This window comes from Dioscorea cayenensis, unplaced genomic scaffold, assembly GCF_009730915.1.
Source record: "Dioscorea cayenensis subsp. rotundata cultivar TDr96_F1 unplaced genomic scaffold, TDr96_F1_v2_PseudoChromosome.rev07_lg8_w22 25.fasta BLBR01001667.1, whole genome shotgun sequence".
In the NCBI taxonomy this organism is placed as follows: Eukaryota; Viridiplantae; Streptophyta; class Magnoliopsida; order Dioscoreales; family Dioscoreaceae; genus Dioscorea; species Dioscorea cayenensis.
In genome coordinates, this window is record NW_024088058.1 from 222,798 (window position 1) to 245,077 (window position 22,280).

At 36.0% G+C, this 22,280-nt stretch overlaps 1 protein-coding gene, 1 long non-coding RNA gene and 1 pseudogene across 2 annotated transcripts; 2 read left to right on the forward strand and 1 right to left on the reverse strand.

Annotated features, from left to right (window-relative positions):
• Positions 1–79: 79 nt before the first annotated feature.
• Positions 80–3,011, reverse strand: LOC120256845 (N-glycosylase/DNA lyase OGG1). Its single transcript, XM_039264520.1, has 3 exons — positions 2,168–3,011; positions 1,222–1,432; positions 80–674 (listed from the first exon to the last, which is right to left on the reverse strand). Exons 1-3 carry the CDS (start codon positions 2,929–2,931, stop codon positions 429–431), a joined length of 1,221 nt encoding a protein of 406 aa, XP_039120454.1. The 5' UTR covers positions 2,932–3,011; the 3' UTR covers positions 80–428.
• A 2,566-nt stretch (positions 3,012–5,577) lies between these two features.
• LOC120256819 lies at positions 5,578–6,406 on the forward strand. The gene is made up of 3 exons (XR_005535419.1): positions 5,578–5,720; positions 5,956–6,057; positions 6,143–6,406. It is a non-coding gene; the product is annotated as an uncharacterized LOC120256819 (long non-coding RNA).
• A 1,729-nt stretch (positions 6,407–8,135) lies between these two features.
• On the forward strand, positions 8,136–9,670 carry LOC120256816 (annotated as a pseudogene).
• Positions 9,671–22,280: the final 12,610 nt, after the last annotated feature.

The window sequence follows — 22,280 nt, forward strand, 5'->3', positions numbered from 1 at the left end:
TTGTAGCCACATCAGTTTGTTGACCTGAGATATGACTCTTGGAGTAACTTTGAATGTTCATGCTAATTTCTCACATCTGTATTCTGAACAACATACTTACTGGGATAACTGTATCAAATCTACATCCAATGACATCAATGACAATGGGCTAATTCATGCCAGTCTAGTTTTTTTAAAAAAAAAAAAATAAATGGATGGATGGATGGAAACCCCAACATACCCAACATCAGACATGAATAAATTGAGATATTTGTGATCAGGTATATGCCAAGAAGCTTTATGAAGATTTCCTGCCATTTGATACAAATGGTGATAGATAATTTGAAGGGATGGTCTCTGAGTGGCAGGGCACATTCATTTCCACAAGCCTATAATTTGCAGGAGTTCCAGCTGTTCAGGTCAGGTCAGCAAACTTCTCATAGAGGGATTTAATCACCTTCCAGGGGCAATTCAACAGCCGCTTTCTTTATCCTCTGCTTTTTCTTTGCTGATTTCGATACACCAACCTTATTGTCTAGCAATTTTTGGGAAGGAAGTTCACCAATGAAGAGAACATTTTGCGCCCAACCAGCATATTTCCCAAATTTGGCTACAAATGCATCTGCAATGCAACTACTTAGCTTGGGAGTCAAGCTCTTGCCTGCAAGCTCTGGCATGAGATATTGTGTCGCAATCTACATAATCCCACCAATAACATTGCTGAGTATTGAAGATCAAAATAGTCTACTCGAATTATTTCTAATTTAAAATTAATAATTCAGCAGGTAAAAGCCAAGACGGATTTCTTACTAGACTATGAAAAGTCGCAAGTCCACTGGAAGTTGCATCTATTTTCAAGGAATCTAACTCATCACAATTAGGGTTAGTTATTTATATAAGCTCCTAAAATATTGTACAACTTGCAAACCAAACATGAAATGAATATAGTATCTATCGGTGAGATTGTGTTAATAGAATTCACCGCAAAGTAACTGAAATATTTGTCCCCCATAAAAGGAAAATTTACAGTAAACTTCCAGCATTTGCATCCAAAAGATGAACTAGAGTGTTTTGCCATGAAAATCAGCAAATAAAATCATATAGTACTTGGTAAGCACTGTCATCTAAACATACATTAAGTTATATAACAAAATAGAGTATGAGAATCACTTTGGCCTATGAATAGCTATCTGAATTAAGATCAAGCACATTTATTAAGGTTCCATTAGTTCAAGAACTAACCTGCCACACATGAGTATCAACAGGAATGGCATGGTGCTGGTCTAGGGAAAACAGAGCTATACATGCAGCAACTTTCGGTCCAACACCAGGCAAAGTGCAAAGAGCATCAATCACCTGAGGAAGCTCCAATCCGCGCAGAGAAGCCAGCCAATTTACACCTCCACCAGGCTTTTCTTGCAAAGCTTTGACTGTACCGACTATATATTTGGCCCTGAATAATTGATCAAATCAAGCAATCGACAAATGTGGCGCCCATATGTTAAAATAATATCCAATGATCCAAAGTAAAAAAACCTTAATAATCTCAACCAGAAGACATAAACATACGACCATAAAAACAAAATCCTTACTTATAAAAATACTAAAAATGATGTTTCACCACAACAACAGCACCTCCATATTGAAATTCTTAAAAGTGTGCATAAAATTATGTTAGTGTTATGTTACACTGCATAGGGAACTCTAAAAATGTTGGGTTTTAAAGGAACACATATGACATAAAAAGCCATCCCTTTTCAAGACCCAAGAAATCAACATCACTCATGAAAATTCTCCATAGCTAACAAGACGAAACTGATACTCATACTAACAATTTTAGAGCTTCCATATGGTATATATAATCAATTTCTAACCATTACAATCATCGTTCATTGAGCTAATACCATTCCACTGACCAACAATAACTCTCAAGTTTCCTTGCAATTTCTACAGGAATGAAAGAAATCTTAATCATAAAAACTCAATAGAAAACAAAAGAGAAAATGTTTAGCCAAAACAACAGTACCTGCTTGTTGAAATGCTAAACCGAAAGTGTTCACAAAATCATATCAAAGTTAGAAGTTTATCAAAAGGATCATATTTAAGTTAAAAAAATCCCAAAAATGTTAGTTTTTGAATGAGTTCATGGAGATCAAAGAACAATTCCCAAATTCAAGAAGGAACGAACCTGTAACCAAATCCAGCATCTCTAAGCTCCTGCTCGGAGACCAGAGCTAGCCGCTCCAGCGTCGGGAACTGGTGAAACTCAAAACCCCCAACACTCCCCAAAGACTCACCGAACGCCGAGATCACCCCCACCATCTTCTCGATCCTACTGATATTATTGTTAGACGAGCACAAGAACTGGAACAAACACTCCAAAGGATCCTGCCGTAGCACCCGAGCCCCGCCCCCAAACCTCCGGGCCAGATCGGCGAACCTCTCATCGGCGTCGGTGAACCCGCGCCAAAGATCGGCAAGCGAGACATCGAGGTTGAGGTAGTCGCGGAGAGCGTTGTGCACAGCAGCGGCGGAGGAGGGGAAAGAAGGGTTGTGGAGGAGGAACGAGACCGGGGAGTTGGGTTCGGGGTGGTGGCGTAGGGAGACGAGGTAGGGGCCAATGGGACCGGAGAAGGCGGAGGGGGAGGTGCGGCGCCATCGGAAGGTTTGACCGGTGGGGAGGGTGAAGGGGAGGGAGAGCTCGGAGATGGGGATGGAGAGGGGATGCCATTGGAGAGGAGAAGAGGAGGAGGAGGAGGAGAAGGAGAGGGAACGGTGGGTTCTGGGTTTGGAGATGGAGGTCGGGTTTGGGGTCTGTTTTCGCGGTGGAGTTAAGGGAGGACGAGTGGAGGTTGGGGGTGAGCTTGGTCTCCCGCGCTTAGACATGAAGTGGGAGTTTGATGAAGGACGGTTGGATGAGGCTTGGAATTTCATTGATTTCATAGGCTTCATGGGGGAATGGTGATTCTTCAAAGATATATATATATATATATATATATAATTTGATGAAGGACGGTTGGATGAGGCTTGGAATTTCATTGATTTCATAGGCTTCATGGGGGAATGGTGATTCTTCAAAGATATATATATATATATATATATATATATATATATAATTTACAAAGGCTAGGTTACTTGTTCGTCACATTAACAAAACCTACATTAGTGAAAATACAGAGGATCCTACTTGACTTTGTAGTTCCCATCTCTCACTAAAGGTATGGCCAAGTAAAAGATTTTTAAAAAAAAAAATTTTTTGTCAAGATGAATGGCTATGCCGTTAAAAAAATAGGGGCGTACACAAACCTCGACAGAGTAAGTGGAGACAAAGCCCACGCACACATGGACGCTGAGACCACTCGCACACAACCACCATTCACACTCTCAGAAATGTACCTTCACCCATAATTCAAACTCTCACCACTTGTGAAGAGTTCTAATGAAACATGACTACCAATAGATCACTTGGTCAATGATTAACCTACTGTGAATGCATGAAGCAACCAATTTTCAGGGAGGGTCTTCTTTAATATTCCTGGATAGTTTATCTACGATACCATTATCTACTCCTTTTATGTGTTCAAATTTGATGTTATAGGCTGAATTAATAATCCTATCTTTAAATTTGTTGTATTTATTTTACAATTTTCAATCATACTGCTATGATGCCTTGGTCAATGTTAACTATTTCCTGCATACGTCTAAGGTTTTAATCCTAACCTAAGCTCTTTAGACTTTTCTTTCAATTGTGATGTTCAATAAGCATTTACATATCCTCGCCTTATTTGTACTGTTTTAATAAAAATATTGATTATCTAAAATAATTTCCAGGCCCCATTTTTAGATTGTCAGATTGTATATACAAATCAAAAAGGACATCATGTGTTTATGATGGAGATTCTAATTGCTTGTGTTAATCCAATATTTTTTTAATCTAACACAAAGTTTTGGCTATCTTTGTGGAGAACCGAAGTCTCATATAGAGTGTATTCTTATTTTGAATTTTAGATTTCCCTTATACCTGCATGCCATTTGTTTCTCCATGTTTTTGCACATGCTTGTTAATTCATACATGGCTTCACATTTTGTTAGAGTGTCTTTTATCCTAGAAGATACATATGAGATTCTTTCATGTTGACACTCACTCAAAATCAGTAAGAATTTGATATGAAAAGATATCATAAATTGGCTTGTTGGTAATCATTTCTTATGAGTGTTCTTTTGTCTGATGAAATTCGTGCAATTGCAATTCTGTCAGATTTATTTAGCCAATCTTGGCTGATTCATGTACAATTCAAGGCACTAGAAGCTGTACTCCATGGTTCAAGTTGTTTAAGTTTGGATAGATATCGACAACTAGTTCTGTTTGGAGTGTCAAAAGTATTTCAGAGTTGTTTATTTTTTTTTGTAATTTGTGTCTTTTTTCTTTGCTATATGTCCTGTTGGTGACAAAAGAGGATATAAAGTGGTAAATACTATTTAAAAATCTTGGTGTCTTTATTCTCCTTAAAGTGTTATTTGTTTTTAAAAAAAGACCTTTCGCTAATACTTCACTCTTTCAGGGCCAAATGGAAGTGGGAAAAGCTCTCTCTTCAGGGTTCTTGGTGATTTCTGGCCACTAGTAGAGGGCTATATTGTGTAACTTGGTGTTGGATCCGATTTGAATAAGGAAATCTTTTATGTGCCACAACGACCATATATATACAGCTGTGGGAACACTTGGTGACCAACTAATTTACCCCTTTACAGAAAGCCAGGAAACTGATCCACTTACCTATGATGGAATGGTTGATCTACTGAAAAAAGTGAAGACACTTCTTTTGCTTTGAATTACTTCAATTATCTCTAACCATATCCATATTTCAGCTGTTTTAAGGTGTTGCCTATGCATATGTGTGTCCACATTGTGCTATAAAAATGAAGTATAGTTAAAAAGCCTTAATTTGAATTGCAGGTTGATCTTGAGTACTTATTGGAGCACTATCCATTCGAAAAGGAAGTCAACTGGGGTGAAGAACTCTCTCTTGGTGAATAACAGAGACTTGGAATGGCCAGATTGTTCTACCATAAGCCTAAGTTTGCCATTCTTGATGAATGTACAAGTGCTGTCATTACTGACATGGAAGAAAGATTCTGTGCCAGGGTTCGCGCAATGGGGACATCATGTATCACTATTTCTCATCGTCCGGCATTAGTTGCATTCCATGACATAGTTTTATCTTTGGATGGTGAAGGGAGGTGGAATGTTCAGGACAAGAAAATTGTAATCCATACTTTATGGTTTTTGTTCATTTGAGGTTCCAGTCGAAACACATATTTAATCTACACTTATGTCTTGTATATATTGTTTTTAGGGATGATGACTCTGCTAAAATTGGTCAAAACCTGTTAGAATCTACTGAGACTAATCATCAGGTTGGCGTACTTGCTGTTCAAAGAGCTTTTGCTCCAACTGAAAAGGTTTGAATGTTTGTTGATTTGCTATGTATAGTCCTTAAGTAGAAACTTAAGTAGAATTCTTGGGAAAACTAGATTTCTGCAGTTTTTCTTTTCTATTTGTTGATAACCGATTTATTGACAAAGGACTACATTCTCAAAGTCCAATGCCTATTCATATGTACCAAAAGTGATAAAATCATCCCCTATTTTCGAGGATAATATTCAGTTGCCCATTGTTCCACAATTGCAAAAGGCTCCCAAGAATATTGCCTCTCAGAGCTGCAACAATGTTTAAAGTATTGGTGAGGATCTTTTAACTAGATTACTGCAATAATATGTTTTAGCGTGATACAAATTATCATTTTATTTTACTTTTCAATGTCATATTCTCAGTTTTGTATTAGTTGAGGCTGCAAAGTTGAATTCATCCAGGGATGTTTGGAACATTTTAATCATCATTTCTCTACAAAATGTCATTATGATGGAACATAACAACTGCTACTTCTGACCTCCCATATTTTTCTTTTTAATGCTTAGGTCCCCACCATGCTTAACAAGCAAGGCGCTCAATTGTCGTGATCGTTGCTTTACTTGTTATGTCTAGGACATGGATCTCAGACCGCATAGCATCTTTGAATGGTATGATTATGCCCCATTACTTCAAGTTAATTTGGTAAAGGAGTGAACAAACTATCTCATATGTTTGTTTTGTTTACTTACGTAGGAACTACTGTAAAATGTGCTGGAGCAGGATAAAATAGCTTTTATGAGATTGATCAGCATTAGCTAGCGTTCTTCAAAGTGCTACAAAGTCTATTGTTATGCCCTCACTCAAGCATGTTTTATGTGTTGTTTGGAGTTCCTTTTGTCATTTATCATTCAATCTTTCCTTTTTTCCAATTAATTTGGAACAAGGGTAGCCATTGCTACCTTCATGCAATTCACATGTACTAATTACTATACAAATCTCATACTACTGATTCCTCTGATTCCGTCATATTTTCAAGGAAGTAGGCTCTTCTATATTGCAGGTTTTTACAACAGGACAGTAGTTTTCATCTTTATCAGTGATAAGAGTGGTGTTAATTTGTCTTCTTATCTTTATCATTGATAAGGGTGATGTTAAATTTTTTTTTTTTTTTACTAAGCTTATACCAATGGTTTTTACAGTTGATATAATGTTGGGCCAAATTTTTTAAGTTTTTTTTGTTGAGCATCCAATATTTTGATGCCAGAAATGCTCATCACAAGTCACATTTGCATAGCACTTTGTCCAATTGCAAGATTTATACTCATGGAAATTGTAAGATCAATGAAAGGGCTGATTTTATTTTCTCACCAACTATATTACATTTCCATCTGTTTAATGAAAGCTAACCATCTAGATGACATTAGCTGTGCTTTTATTTTGCAATATGCAATGTGAAATATCTGTAAAAATTTCAATTTATTTGATGGAGTTATACCTTGAAAATGATTGTTTTGACATGGTACTCTGGTATCTGAATGAAAAGGAGTATCAGTGCCTTTTTTATGACTTCAAGTAAACATATGATCATATCTTGACCATAGTTATCAGACCCGGCCCGGGCATTGACCCGGTCAAGGCTCTGGGTCACGGGTCAGTTGGTTCAACCATCGGGTCATTTGGGTCAATACTGGGTCAATAAAAATATTTTAAATACTATTTTAAAATTATAAATTAGTTTTTAATTATATAATGATATATCATAATTATATCCATGAATTATTAGTTATCAAATAAATAATTTGATGGAAAAAAATACAAAACAATTGTTAATATTTGATTTGGAAGAAGTAGAAAAGGGGGGAAAAAAAAAGCTTAAACTTCACATAATACCAACACATAACAATACGTTAAAGTTCACGCATCAACTAATTTACAATAAAAATTTAAATTCATCATCAAAGTATTAAACCAAACTCAATCCAATATATAACCAAAGTTCAAAGTTGAAATTACAAATCAAACTAGGTCAATCGGTCTGACTAGCGGGTCAACTGGTCCGACCGCCGGGCCAATCAATCTGATCGCTGGGTCAACCGGTCTAACCACCGGGTCAAAGTGGGTCAAGGCGGGTCAAAACGGGTTGATTGCATAATCGGTCTAATTAAAGACTCGGACCGGTTGAAGCACAGGGTTACCAGGTCAACCGGTCCAACCGTGGAGCCGGTCCGATTTGATAACTATGATCTTGACAAAAGTGCTTATTTTTTAAAGTGGTTTATGATAGTATATCAATTATATTTATTTAATTTTGCTATAATGTATTGATTTCATAACCATAAGTTACCACTAATTAAATGAAATGAAATTTTTAACTTAGTTACAATCTATACTATTGGTAGGATAATAATCTTTTTATTTCAATAATACTTTCCTTCTGGTTGTCGTTTTGAGTCAAGTGATCTAATCCGTAATGTGCAACTCGCATGTGATATGAGCTCCAGTTATCATACAGACGGAATCCTGCATCTGGAGTTTTTTTCCTAACCTTGATAGGTCTTTTGTGCCCCTTAATGTTTTCTCTTCCCTTAAGAGGCTGATTTCTTGAAAATAAACGAAGTAAAATAGTAGGAAGTTTGACCATCCCATAAAATTAAATTATAAAAAAAAAATTAAAGTTGTAAATAGTAGTTTAAAGTGTGCTATTAGTCATCCTATTGCATTTTTAATTGATATTGATTTTATAATGATGCAGTTGGTTGTGTTTTTAACTAATTCAATTCAATATGTCCCCAAGCTAATTGTTGTTTCTGTTTCTGTTTTCCCTTTGTGTACAGAAGCTTTACCATTTGATGTCTCTATATCATCTGACATGGATGATATACATGCTCAAGATGAAATTTCATTCTCTAAAGTTGATATAATAACCCCATCACATAAGTTATTAGCCAGGCAATTAACGTGTGATGTTGTGCAAGGGGAAAGCTTGCTTGTTACTGGTTTGTGAATTTAAACCTTCTCATTTTGTTGAAAATCTTCTTTCCATCATTCACTTTCTTACTATGTTTTTCAACAACTTGAAGGACCAAATGGAAGTGGGAAGAGTTCTGTCTTCAGAGTTCTTAGAGGTTTATGACCTGTTGTTAGTGGAACACTTGCCAAGCCGCAACAAAGTATTCGTCAGGGAGTGGGATTGGCGTGTGGGATGTTCTTTGTTCCCCAACGGCCATACACCAGTCTGGGGACCTTGAGGGATCAAATCATTTACCCTCTCTCACATGAAGAAGCAGAACAAAGGCTGCTTGCATTGTTTAAGTCAGGTAATTTGCCAAAAAAGCATGACCTTTGGTTTCTATTTTGGGTTATATTGATATAAATTAAAGGTTCAGTTTACGTTTTTGTGACATTCCTTTTAATTGTGCAATATTCCTGAAGACAAATTTCCATCCCATATTTTTTTTATTCTAATAGTTGTTATGTTTTTTATCACTCATGAGTGTATTCGCAATGGCCAGGCAATAAGGCTGTTGGTGCTCGCCTTCTCGATTCTCACTTGAAATCAACTCTTGGAAATGTCTGATTGGTCTATCTACTTGAAAGATATACCGATGGATGGGATGCTACTCCTAACTGGGAAGGTGTCCTATCTCTAGGAGAACAGCAGGGCTTGGCATGGTGACATGGAAATGCCTTATTGGGATTTCTTTTTTTTTTTCACTCTCTAATATTGCAACCAAATTTGTGTCTGATACTCTTTACAGGCCAGGTTGTTCTTTCACCACCCCAAATTTGGCATCCTGGACGAGTGCACAAAGTACACAATGAGCTAAAAGCTATCTCTGTTTATTAATTAGTTTCCATTTCATTCTGTGATGCATGTGAAGATGTAATGGTCTTCTTTGTTGTAGTGCCACAAGTATTGAAGTTGAAGAGCACCTTTACAGGCTTGCTACCGAAATGGGGATAACAGTCATAACATCATCTCAAGTAAGTTTTATAATCCAATTTTTGAAACTCTGAATGCTATTATTGGTTTAATTTTTTCTAAGTCCATACTCATGCATCTAGAGACCTGCCTTGATACCATTCCATTCCACGGAGTTGAGGCTTGTTAATGGCGAGGGCAAGTGGGAATTATGCTCTATCAATTCACAACAATGAAAATGTTGTTCTGTTTGGTTCTCCAATGTGTTCTCCAGTGCAACACTATAATTCGACAAATATGCCTTCCTCCAGCAGTGCCATCCAAACAGGTTAACTCTGTAATGCTGAAACTTTATACAATAATTCCAAGTATTGCATGTTTGCAGCGATAACTTCTTTTGTGAAAGGTTTGGGCTCGAAGCAAAGTAGGTTTAGGTTGCCTGGTTTTCAATTTACCAATGCGAAGTGCGGCCCATAATTTTATCTTGTAGCATGGGCATGCTATATGCTCGCTGTGTTGAGATAATATTGTTCATTTTAATTTGGTTAGGATGGCTTTGATTTAAATATTTAAGTTAGTTGTTTGTTGATTAAAATTCAAATTATTAGAAGATTATCTTTTTCTCAGAATTTTGCCTTTATAAAGGCTTCAGTAGTTATGAATAAAGTGTGTAGTTTTCCTTATCTCTTCTTTTAAGTTATCATTGGTATCAAGAGCCAGGTCTTCCACAAAAGGGAGAGTTCTTTGTAGTGAAGAAATTCACAATGATGTTAACGGAAAATTTCTTAAAATCCAAGGAGTATTGGAATATTGTTGAATTCGAAGTTGCAAATCTGGATGTTGGAGTGGTACCTACAAAAGCACAATGGAAGGAACTTGAGGCATCAAAGTTGAAAGACTTGAAGGCGAAGAATTACTTACTTCAAGCCATTAAACGATCTATCTTGGAGATGATTCTTTGCAAGGAAATCTCCAAGGATATATGAGATTCAATGAAGAGAAAATTTCAAGGCTCATCAAGAGTGAAGTATGCACAACTTCAAGACTTGAGAAGGGATTTTAAAAATCTACAGATGAAGGATGGAGAATCTGTTAACAACTATTTTGCAAGAACCATGAGGTTAGCCAATAATATGCATTTTCATGGGGAGAAGTTGGACGATGTTACTATTGTTGGAAAGATATTACTATCTTTGACAGCAAAATTTGACTATATAGTTTACTCAATTGAAGAATCAAAGGACATAGATGCACTCTCCATTGATGAACTTCAAAGCTCTTTAGTAGTTCATAAAAAGAATATGAACCATAATTTTACTGCTGAGGAGTAAGCTTTGAAGGCCTCTACACCCAACAACTTTTCAATATTATGAGGTCAAGGTTGAGGTGGAAGTAGAGGAAAAGGAAGAGCAGATAGAGGCTACAGAAGTGGCAACAAAAATACTAAGATGATGGTTATCTCTACAAAGTAAAGGAAGAGAATGAGGTCAACAGTTTAATAAATCTAAGATTTAGTGCTTTAGATGTTATCGATTTGGTCATTACCATTCTGAATGTTACACCACGCTGCCTAATGACAAAGACAAAGGAGAAAAGTCAAATTTTGTAGAAAATAAAGAAGTGGAGTTTTTGCTAATGACAATTCAAGATAGTCAGGAATCTCACAAGTCAAATATTTGGTTTGTGGACACTGGTTGTAGCAACCATATGTGTAGAAGTAAGTCTTTTTTTTCATACTTAAATGAAGATTTTCACTCTACTGTTAGCTTTGGAGATTGTTCTACAGTGAATGTGATGGGAAAAGGTGATATTAATATAAAAACCAAGAATGGTTTTATTGAAAAAAAATTCTAACTTTTTTTATGTTTAGCAACTTGTTGAGTGCTGGTCAGTTGCAAGAGAAGAGATATACAATTACTATTCAAAAGGGTACTTATGAAATATATGATCCTTGTAGAGGTGCAATGCAATTGTACCCATGAGTTCAAATAGGTTGTTTCCTATAAAAATTGAATGTGCTAAACCTTGTTTGATGGCTAAAACAAAAGACTCTTTATGGCTATGGCATTATCAGTATGGTCACTTGAGCTTTGGTGGATTGAAGACAATCCAATAAAAAGATATGGTGACAGGGCTTCCTAAGATTCTTGTTCCCTCCCAAGTTTGTGAAATGTGTTGTTGGCAAACAACATCGTACTCCTTTCCCTCAAGGAAAGTCTTGGAGAGCAAAAGATGTTCTAGAACTTGTTCACTCTGATATTTGTGGACCAATAAATCCTACTTCTAATGGAGATAAAAGATATTTTATTACTTTCACTGATGATTATTTTCGAAAAACTTGGGTTTATTTTTTACAGGAGAAATCAAAAGCTTTTAGTGCATTTAAAAGTTTCAAGGCATATGTTGAAAGTAAACCTGGGAAACCTATTAAAACAATTCACATTGATCATGGAAGAGAGTACTGATCAAAAGACTTTGAAAGTTTTTGTAATGATCATGGCATCTGAAGAGAGCTCACAACTTCCTATTCCCCACAACAGAATGGTATATCAAAAGGAAAAAATCGAACCATCCTCAATATGGTTCGAACCTTATTAACAAAGGGCAGAATTCCGAAGAATTTTTGGCCAAAAGCAGTAAATTGGAGCATTCATATCTTGAATAGAAGTCCTACTTTTGTTGTTCAAAACAAAACACCAAAAGAAGCAAAAATGGAAAAAGACCAGTAGTAGATCACTTCAGAATTTTTGGTTGCATTGCATATGCACATATTCTATATGAGAAAAGAAAGAAACTTGATGATAAGAGGCAAAAGTGTGTTTTTCTTGGAATTACTGAAACATTCAAATCCTTTAAATTGTATGATCCATTGACAAAGAAAATTTTGGTGAGTAAGGATGTTATTTTTTATGAGGAGAGCACTTGGAATTGGAGTGAGCAGCAACCTGCTTCAATTATAATTAGTGATGAAGCTGAAGAAGAAGAAGAAAAAGTCCAACATCAAGAAATTTCAACTAATGAAGCTTCAACTACTACTGAAATTTCACAAACAACAACAAACAAATCAACTAAATCCCTTATTACTCGTGTCCGAAAAAGGCCGGCTTGGATGGCAGATTATGAGGTAACATATTTCAACCAATCTGAAGACCTTGCTACTCACTTTGCTTTATTTTTAGATTGTGATCCTTTATCTTTTGAAGAAGCTATCCAACATTCAAAGTGGAAAAAGCTATGGATAATGAAATTACATCCATTGAAAAAAAAAAAATAAAACATGGGAGGTGACTGAACTTCCCAAAGGTCAAAAAACCATTGGTTTAAAGTGGGTATACAAAACAAAATTAAAACAAGAAGGTTCGACTCCAATATATTGTGACAACAATTCAACTATCAAGCTATCTAAGAATTTAGTTTTTCATGGTAGAAGCAAACATATTGACGTAAGATACCATTTCTTGTGTGATCTTACAAAAGAAAAAATTATTGATCTCATCTACTGTAGAAGCAAATATCAAATTACTGATTTTTTTACAAAACCTCTCAAATTAGCTGCTTTTCATAGGCTCATGGCATTGATTGGTGTTTCTAGCATGAAAGCATTCATGCAAGGGAGATAACTTTAAAATATTTAAACTTATGTGATAAACATAAGTTTAAGAGAGGGTGTTGAGATAATGATGTTTATTTTAATTTGGTTAGAATATCTTTGATTTAAATATTTAAGTTAGTTTTTGTTGATTAAAATTCAAATTAGTAGAAGCTTATCTTTTCAGAAATTTGCCTTTATAAAGTCTTAAGTAGAGATTTTTTTTAATTTAAAATTTATAAAATTAAAACAGTGGTGGTGTTTGCACGAGTGAACGCCGTGAATTGAAACTACATGTTTGTGCATATGAAATGAGCTGGAAATTGCCTGCATTTAGGCGAAATGCCGTGCCATTGTTTGCGCTCCAATGGAAACCTACGAGCATTTGTTGACTAACAGAGCCTCTAACTTACCGGCGTTTCAATCATAGTTTTTTAATTTAGAATTTAAAAAATAATTTATGGCGTTAATGGGCTAAAAATGCCGTGACGTTAAGAAAGTTACAGTGTTTGGGTGCCGTAATCGCCGTGAATATCAACAAAATGAGCAAGAAATCGCCGGCGTTTAGAATAAGCGCCATGTTGTTGATACTATTATTTTGCTCACCAAAGGAAAGTTGCTAGTGTTTATTGGCTATCAATATGGCATAAATAAGCTGGCGTTTTGTTGAAAACGCCACGAAGTTTCGCCTTCGTCTTCTTCACCTAGCTGGTATAAATACCCTTTGCATGAGAGTGAGAGAGCGAGCCAGTGAGATTTTTTATTTTGTCTGAAGGTTTTCTTCTTGGGCTATAATATGTTTCGCCTTCCAAAAACCCGGGTTCGCCTTCTTTTTCTCGTTTATTAATTCTTATGGGTTATCTTTTGCAGGAGATGGGGAAATTTCCAATGTTTTTAAAAATGGACTAGACTGGCCGGTCGGACCAGAAAACCCGAGAACCGGGCCCCAGTCGGGTCCGGTTTAATATCAATAGTTGACCAAAACTAAAATCGGTCAAACCCATTTAAAATCATTGAACCGGCCAATTGGATCGAAACCTGGCAAACCCGGGTTTTTGGATTTATTGTTTTAATGTTTTTTTAACCTTTATTTTTTTGGGTTTCTGTCTTTCTGATTTGATGATTTTCCATTTCACCATTGTTTTAACCTCAGACTAATCCGATCTCTCATCTCTCCCATGAACAGTGTTTTGCTGGAAGAACCAAAGAAGGAAGAATTGAAGAAAGCCTCATCCGATCTCTCCCATCAAGCTCAATTTTTATACTTGGAGTTGGAGCCTTGGAGGTTCTTGGATCTATATACTCTTTCTAGGTTTTCCTCTTTAAGACTAATTCCTAAGATTCTCCTAATTTGATGATGAATCTTGTAGTTTTGGTGCTTTCTTGTGTTTATTCATAAAATATTAGTTCAGTTATTTATTTGCCATTCTTGATTTTGTTATGATTCTGTCAATTCAATTATATGATTTCTATCCATTTAGTTACATTTTTCCTCTTGATTTTTTTGCAATTAAATTATTATTATTATTATTATTATTATTATTATTATTTTGGAATCTAACTGTTTGAATTTGTTCAATATTTTAAATCCATTCTCTTTAATTGTGTGGATCTCTCTGTGCTTTTTGTAGTGATCCCTGTCTCACTCTCTGTGCATCTTCTAATAATCACTACTCAATCATATTTTGAAACTAACCACACATGATTCATGATGCCTCTCTCTCTCAACCATTCATTCCTTCACACACTATGCTTCTATTCTTAATTTCATGGTTTAATATATATTATTTGATTGTTAATGTCACACAATATATTTATAATTTTCTATTTTCTATTTATATATATATATGATGTCATCCAGACTGATTGAAATATGTCAGCCGGTCCGACCGACTGAAATATGTCAGCCAGTCCAACCGACTGACCCATGACCCAATTCTGAGACTAGTTTACAATTCAGTCCAGTTTTAAAAATAGTGGAAATTTCAACATGTCATCGTGATGTTGAAGAATCATTCGATCGCCACCGCCACCGCCATCGGAGGTGCTTTTACCGAGTCCTCCTTTTCCGGCCCCTTATCCGCATCACTATGGTGTGGAAGGAAATGGTGCGGATCATCCTACTAAGGGTGAAATAAGTAACCCTTTTGTGTGGCCATGAATTTCATTTAATTTGTTAAATGAAAGCACTGTTAGTGTAAACTTTACTTTAAATTAGCTCTTGTCGATGTTACTTTGACTTTTTAATGTCACACAATATATTTGTACTTTTATATTTTCCATTTCAATATATGATGTCATCCAGTTTGACTGAAATATGTTAGCCGGTCCGACCGACTGAAATCTGTCAGCCGGTCTGACCGACTGACCAGTGACCCAATTCCGAGACTGGTTTACAATTCAGTCCAGTTTTAAAAATAGTGAAAATTTAAAGATGTCATTGCGATGTTGAAGAATCATTCGATCGCCACCGCCATCAGAGGTGCTTTGACGATGATATTTGAAGCAATGGTCAGTATTTTCCGTAAGAAGCCGGATCCACCGAGTCCTTCTTCTCCGGCCCCTTATCCGCATCACTATGTGTGTATCCCAATGGAGGGAGGCACACAGGGGTTCATCTGTACCCCAGTGTACTTCCACGACAAAGATGGTGCGGATCATCCTGCTGTGGGTGACGAGCCTCATGCGACTGGAGAGGGAGGTGAGGTTTCTACTCTTGTAGAGACTGTGAATGTCGTTGATGCAGAGACAGTAAAGGATGCCGATGGTGCGGATCATCTTGCTCTGAGAGATGAGGCTCATGAGACTGTTAAGGAAGGTGAGGTTTACCCTCATGTAGAGACTGTGAATACCGCTGATGCAGAGACGGTGAAGGATGCCGATGTTTCGGATCATCCATCTCTGGAAGATGAGGCTCATGCTACTAGAAAGAAAGGTGAGGTTTCCCCTCGTGCAGAGACTGTGAATGTCGTTGATTCATAGATGGTGAAGGATGCTGATGGTGAAGATGAAAACTACACTCCCGACAGTCGTGAAATAAGTAACCCTTTCGTGTGGCCATGAATTTCATTCAATTTGTTAAATAAAAGCACTAATAGTGTAAACTTTACTTTATTCACAGTCTCTTGTCGATGTTACTTTGACTTTTTTAATGTCACACAATATATTTGTACTTTTATATTTTCCATTTATATATATGATGTCATCCAGTCTGACTGAAATATGTTAGCCGGTCCGACCGACTGAAATCTGTCAGCCGGTCTGACCGACTGACCGGTGACCCAATTCCGAGACTGGTTTACAATTCAGTCCAGTTTTAAAAATAGTGGAAATTTAAAGATGTCATTGCGATGTTGAAGAATTATTCGATCGCCACCGCCATCAGAGGTGCTTTGACGATGATATTTGAAGCAATGGTCAGTATTTTCCGTAAGAAGCCGGATCCACTGAGTCCTTCTTCTCCGGCCCCTTATCCGCATCACTATGTGTGTATCCCAATGGAGGGAGGCACACAGGGGTTCATCTGTACCCCAGTGTACTCCCACGACAGAGATGGTGCGGATCATCCTGCTGTGGGTGACGAGCCTCATGCGACTGGAAAGGAAGGTGAGGTTTCTACTCTTGTAGAGACTGTGAATGCCGTTGATGCAGAGACAGTAAAGGATGCCGATGGTGCGGATCATCTTGCTCTGAGAGATGAGGCTCATGAGACTGTTAAGGAAGGTGAGGTTTACCCTCATGCAGAGACGGTGAAGGATGCCGATGTTTCGGATCATCCATCTCTGGAAGATGAGGCTCATGCTACTATAAAGAAAGGCGAGGTTTCCCCTCGTGCAGAGACTGTGAATGTCGTTGGTTCATAGACGGTGAACGATGCTGATGGTGAAGATGAAAACTACACTTCCGACAGTCGTGAAATAAGTAACCCTTTTGTGTGGCCATGAATTTCATTTAATTTGTTAAATAAAAGCACTGTTAGTGTAAACTTTACTTTAAATTAGCTCTTGTCGATGTTACTTTGACTTTTTAATTGTTTCCGATATTAATACGAAAAATAGCTTGGTGGTGTCACAATCCTTTGCTTGCAATAATACCTCAGCTTTCTAATGACTCTTACATGAGAATGTTTAGGTGCTTGTTTGATAAATTGAAGGATTAAGCAAACGAATTAAGCAAACGAGCGGACTGATTTGTTTAGGTGCTTTCATGTTAGTGCATGACATTGTTGAAAACCTCTTACCATGTTGTCATGTTTTGATTCTTCAAATCTGAGCTTAATTTGTTTTTGTAATTTTCTAAGATCTCTGTAGGTATACAATTGACAAATAGTGCTCTTTTTGGACAGCCAAAAACTATGGTTTTTGAGACATTTGAAGGGTACAGGTACGGGTAAGAGTATTACCCTCTTTGACTGGGTACGGATAAGGGTATTACCCGTTATTTTTTGAGCGGGTACAGGTCGTGTAAGGGTATGCCCCTACCTATACCCTTACCCTTACCCTCACCCGTTGAAGAGGGTATGGGTAAAATCCGTACCCATACCCTTACACTCTCATATATATATATATATATATATATATATATATATATATATATATATATATATATATATATATATATATATATATATATATAAAAATTTTTTTATTAAACTAAACATTTACCCACAATTTACCCAAGATCTATTTTCATGGTGATTAATTTAAAAATAATACTTCAAATTTCTCTTAATATATTATTTTAATTTTATTTAATTTTTATATTTATATTTGATAAAGTATAATATTATCAAAATTGAATTTTGGATATATATTAAGAATCATAATTAAATTAAAAAAATAAATATTATAAAACAAATATAAAAAAAATAATGTTATAATAATTTAATCTATAAATTATAAGAACATCCTGAAAAATAAGATATTAATAAAAATCAATTGGATATAACTTATGAGAATTACTTATAATATTTTTTATATTCAAAATCTTACTAGACACTTATAAAATTTGAAGTTATATAAAATATAAATAGTAGATATATGAAAAAATTTAAAACAAAATTCAAGATAGTTAAACATAAACAAAAAAAAAAGTAGAGTTACCATTGAGTTCTAAATAGACGTCATTTTTATGTGATTATATAATTTAAAATAAACAAATATATATATCAACTTGTAATTTTGAATTTATAGACATGTGTTTAAAGATTGTAATGTAATATATTATTATTATTATTATTATTTAAATTTATATTTAAATTTAATTCGATAATTTGAACAACGGGTAAGCGGGTACCCTGCGGGTATACCCGAACCCTGCGGGTAAGGGTAAAGGTATGATTTTTTTACCCTGAAGGGTACGGGTAAGGGTTTTGGCATACCCTACCTATACCCTACCCATTGTCATCCCTATGAAGGATTCTCGGTGTGTTCGATACGCTGTTACACCATATGCTTACAGGCTACTAGTGTTGCTGTATGTTTTTGTACCAATCAATTTGGAAGTCTAACATAATAGGATTGTTTGTAATATTCAGAAAATTATAGGTGTTTGATGGCATGGGCCAGTAAGGTAGCTCAATGGAAGGCAATTTTCGAGCAGCCGATGAGAATGATTCATGAGAAATACAGTGAAAAGGATGAAGAGAATTCTTTGCTTCACTGCATTCACATTCCATGCTAGCATCAGGTTTTTTTTAACCAAGATGAACTACTAAGTTACTAAGAATTCAAGGGCATGCATGATCCTTGGCAGAGCAAATGGGGACAGACTCAAAGCCTTCACACACGTGGGCATTGGGATCACCCGCGTATAACTACTACTCATCCGCGAATTGAATTCTCATCACTTCCAAAGAGTTTTTCTAGGGCCCGGGTAATCAATTGAGCTCCCGGCCATTGGCATGCTAGCATTAGTTGAAACTCTTGTTTATGTATAGTTACATAACCTGCAACTTCAAAATGTTATCCATGGCATAAGAAGCTTATTCTTGAGTGAAATTGGTTAGCCAGAGAGCCTAGAGAAGTATTTTAGGATCCCCAAGACTCGTGTCTTTTGAATCATACTTTATTTGCTCTCACGCATGTGTAATATTATGTCTCTAATCAGTTGATTGTCAGCTATTTTATGTAATCTTTATTAATTGTAGTTATTGATGTTAATTGATCTAAGCTATTTGCGATTACTTGGAGTTGTTTGGAAAAAAGTATATTATATATTATTTAATAGATATTATCTTTGATTAATTATCTTATACGTTTATAAAATTCAAGATATAAATATTTTTTTACCTGCCAATAAAATCAAGTGGAATTGGAATCATTTGATCATGAGCCAGACCATCGCGTCAATTTTTTAGTTTGTAAATTATAATCCATGTTTGGAGGGATCTTCTGCAATATTATAATATCAATTAATTTAAATATTTTTTTGATAAAATAATTATATAAATTTCTATTCACATATAATATAAGTTTATGAGCAAAGCTATTCGTCCCGACACAAATACCCGAATTCAGAATCACAAATAGCTTAGATCAATTAACATCAATAACTACAATTAATAAAGATTACATAAAATAGCTGGCAATTAACTGATTAGACATACAATTACACATGCGTGAGAACTAATAAATTATGAATCAAAAGACACGACTCTTGGAAATCCTAAAATACTTCTCTAGGCTCTCTGGCTAACCAATTTCACTTAAGAATAAGCTTCCTTTCTCTGGCATGACCGTTGGCACTCTGGGATTCTTCTCAAAGATCTTTGGCCGAATTTATTTTCGCAATGCACATCTCCTTGGATAACTATCAGACAATTTTCCCAACATCTAAACAATCCGGAGATTTTGTTCTCCTCAGTCTCTTCTAATATGCTTTCATCGCTTATGGAAATTTTTCCCGACTGTTCCCTTAATCAGGACGACATCACCTTTTGGACCCCAGATAAAAATGGTATCTTCACTGTCAAATCTTTCTACAAATACCTTATTGACGGTGGATTGAGAAGTTCGCATTACCCTCTTTTCTGGAAGATTCGTTGCCCTAGCAAAATTTCTATTTTTTGCTGGCTTGCTGGGGAGGACAAAATTCTTACCCTTGCAAATCTGTTCAAAAAAGGGTGTATCTCTCTTAATATCTCAGATACCTGTGTCCTATGCCAGAACGCTACCGAAAGCCTGAATCATCTTTTTCTTAATTGCGAATTCTCTAAACACATTTGGGCTTTCTTCTCTCGTGCATTAGACTTTAATTCTCTCCCACACTCAATCCCCTCACTTTGGACCTCCTGGCTGCCTTCCCTTACCCTCCAGCACCGTATTCTCTGGGATCTCATCTCCCGCTCTATTCTGTGGAATATCTGGATAGAAAGAAATGCTCGCATATTTCAAATGAAAGCTTTACCACATTTCAACATTATTTTTAAGTCAGCTAATATGACTCTTTCTTGGTTTTCTACAGCAGCTGATAGGCACCAGTAACCCCTCAATGAAGCAACCCAGAAAATCAAGCGCGCACTCAACTTCTTCAGCGCTAGAGAATCCACCTCTGCTGGTGATCAAGACATCGGTACTGCTTAGGAGTAGATGCTCCTGTTGCTCGTCTTAGTAGGCCTGAGATGTTAGACGACATCTTCCGTCTCCTAAGCTCACTTACTCTGTCTGTTTTTTTTACTGTTTTCGCTTTCTTTGTTCCTCCTCACCTCTGGTGAGTGATGACTCTTTCCCTGTTACTATGTTTCTCTTTGTACTGTTGTCATTTTCTTAATAAATCTGTGGTTTATCCACATTTATCAAAAAGCTTCTTATGCCATGAATAACATTTTGAAGTTGCTCTCTGGCTAACCAATTTCTCCAATTTGATCCTTATTTTGAACATGTTATTATGAGCAAAGCTATTCGTCCCAACCCAAGATTTTTTGATAAAATAATTAAATAAATTTCTAAAATTTGCACTCCCACATACATGATTAGAATATTCATTCGATGTTGAGGAACCAAAGTGGAATGAATGTCTATAATTTGGGGTGGATTTATTATGCACTAAATATATACAAGGTTTAAATGGTGTCCTTAAATATGAAAATAATGCTTTATTCTTTTCATTAAAATTTTAATAGTCTTCCGGAGAGTGTATCTAGACTTCTATTTTGATGAATATTTTGTATATTCAGCATTTCTTATGAGAAGCATGGGCAAGAGTTTTTTTTTCCCCCTCCTAAGACAGAGTAAAAATCAACATTAATTAAAACAGAAAAATAAATACAAATGTAGATATCAATAAAATTTTCTACCAAATCATCATTTAATGCTTTGATTCTATCTTGTGAACATGTTAAAGAAAAGTGCAAATTTTAGAGTCAATCTCAATTGACTAGAAAATGCTTTGATGAATATTTTGTAAATTAATAACATATTCTAGTACCTCTATCAAATGGACAAAATGTCTTGGCAATAAAAAAAAATCCATAAAAAAAAAAGACAGCGTAGTAAACATCACATAACAATTGATCACAACCAAACATAAAAGAATGCAGGAAAAGGAGTAAAATTTTCAGGAGGTTACCCAACTTTGACTTCTTTTCAATTCGGTATCCTAACTTTAATTTGAATCAAAAAGGATACCTAAGTATGATGTGATTTCACCGGCAGGTAACCCACAAATTTCTGGGCCATGTGCGCTGATATGGAGGCCGAAAATGTCCCAATCAGCGGCAGGGTTTATAAAATAATAGCCACGTGTGCTGTTTTTCCAAATCAGACCAACTTATACAACCAGGCTTGCCAGGTCAGCATCCGATGTCCACCTCAGCGAAGGTCACGGGTGAAAAGAAGAAGGCCACGCGTCAGTAAAACCCCTTCACGGTCGCCATCTTCTTCTCAGGCACTACACTGGGATAGAGTTGAGGTGTGGAATTGTCAAAGGAGGAGAAAGAACGCGACAATGAAGAACGGCGACTTGGCTATGTCTATTCTCCAGGGAGAGAGTGAGATGTTGGTGTCAAATATGGAAAAATCCTTGCGGTCAATGACAAGGATTGCCGGCAAAGAGAGTCAAGGATCATTGTTGGGATCAATGGTCCTGTTTTGTTTTCTATTCATTTATTTTTCTTATTTTCTTTGGGTTGATTTATTTGAGAATCATCTCCAACTACAAGGTTGTTTCAATTGTATCATCGCTGTTGTTTCAGTTTCCCCACTAACAATCTCAATTGAAATTGAATGGGTTAATGACTTATTAGATGCAAACATAAATGTGTTTGAGTTTTTGAAAATTTTACGGTTCTTGTTTTGGTTAATTTGTAAAATTTAATTTGGTTCTCATCTTCGAAGGGACAATGCAATAATTAATTTAAAGGAGAATGCTTCCTGAAGCTT

Bases quoted from the DNA above. Each gene is read 5' to 3' on its own strand.
- LOC120256845 (XM_039264520.1), bottom strand. From the start codon at position 2,931: ATGAAGCCTATGAAATCAATGAAATTCCAAGCCTCATCCAACCGTCCT. The intron at 1,433-2,167 runs GTTCGTTCCTTC...TCAATTATTCAG, and splicing joins GATGCTGGATTTGGTTACAG to GGCCAAATATATAGTCGGTA. The intron at 675-1,221 runs GTTAGTTCTTGA...GGGATTATGTAG, and splicing joins TTGATACTCATGTGTGGCAG to ATTGCGACACAATATCTCAT.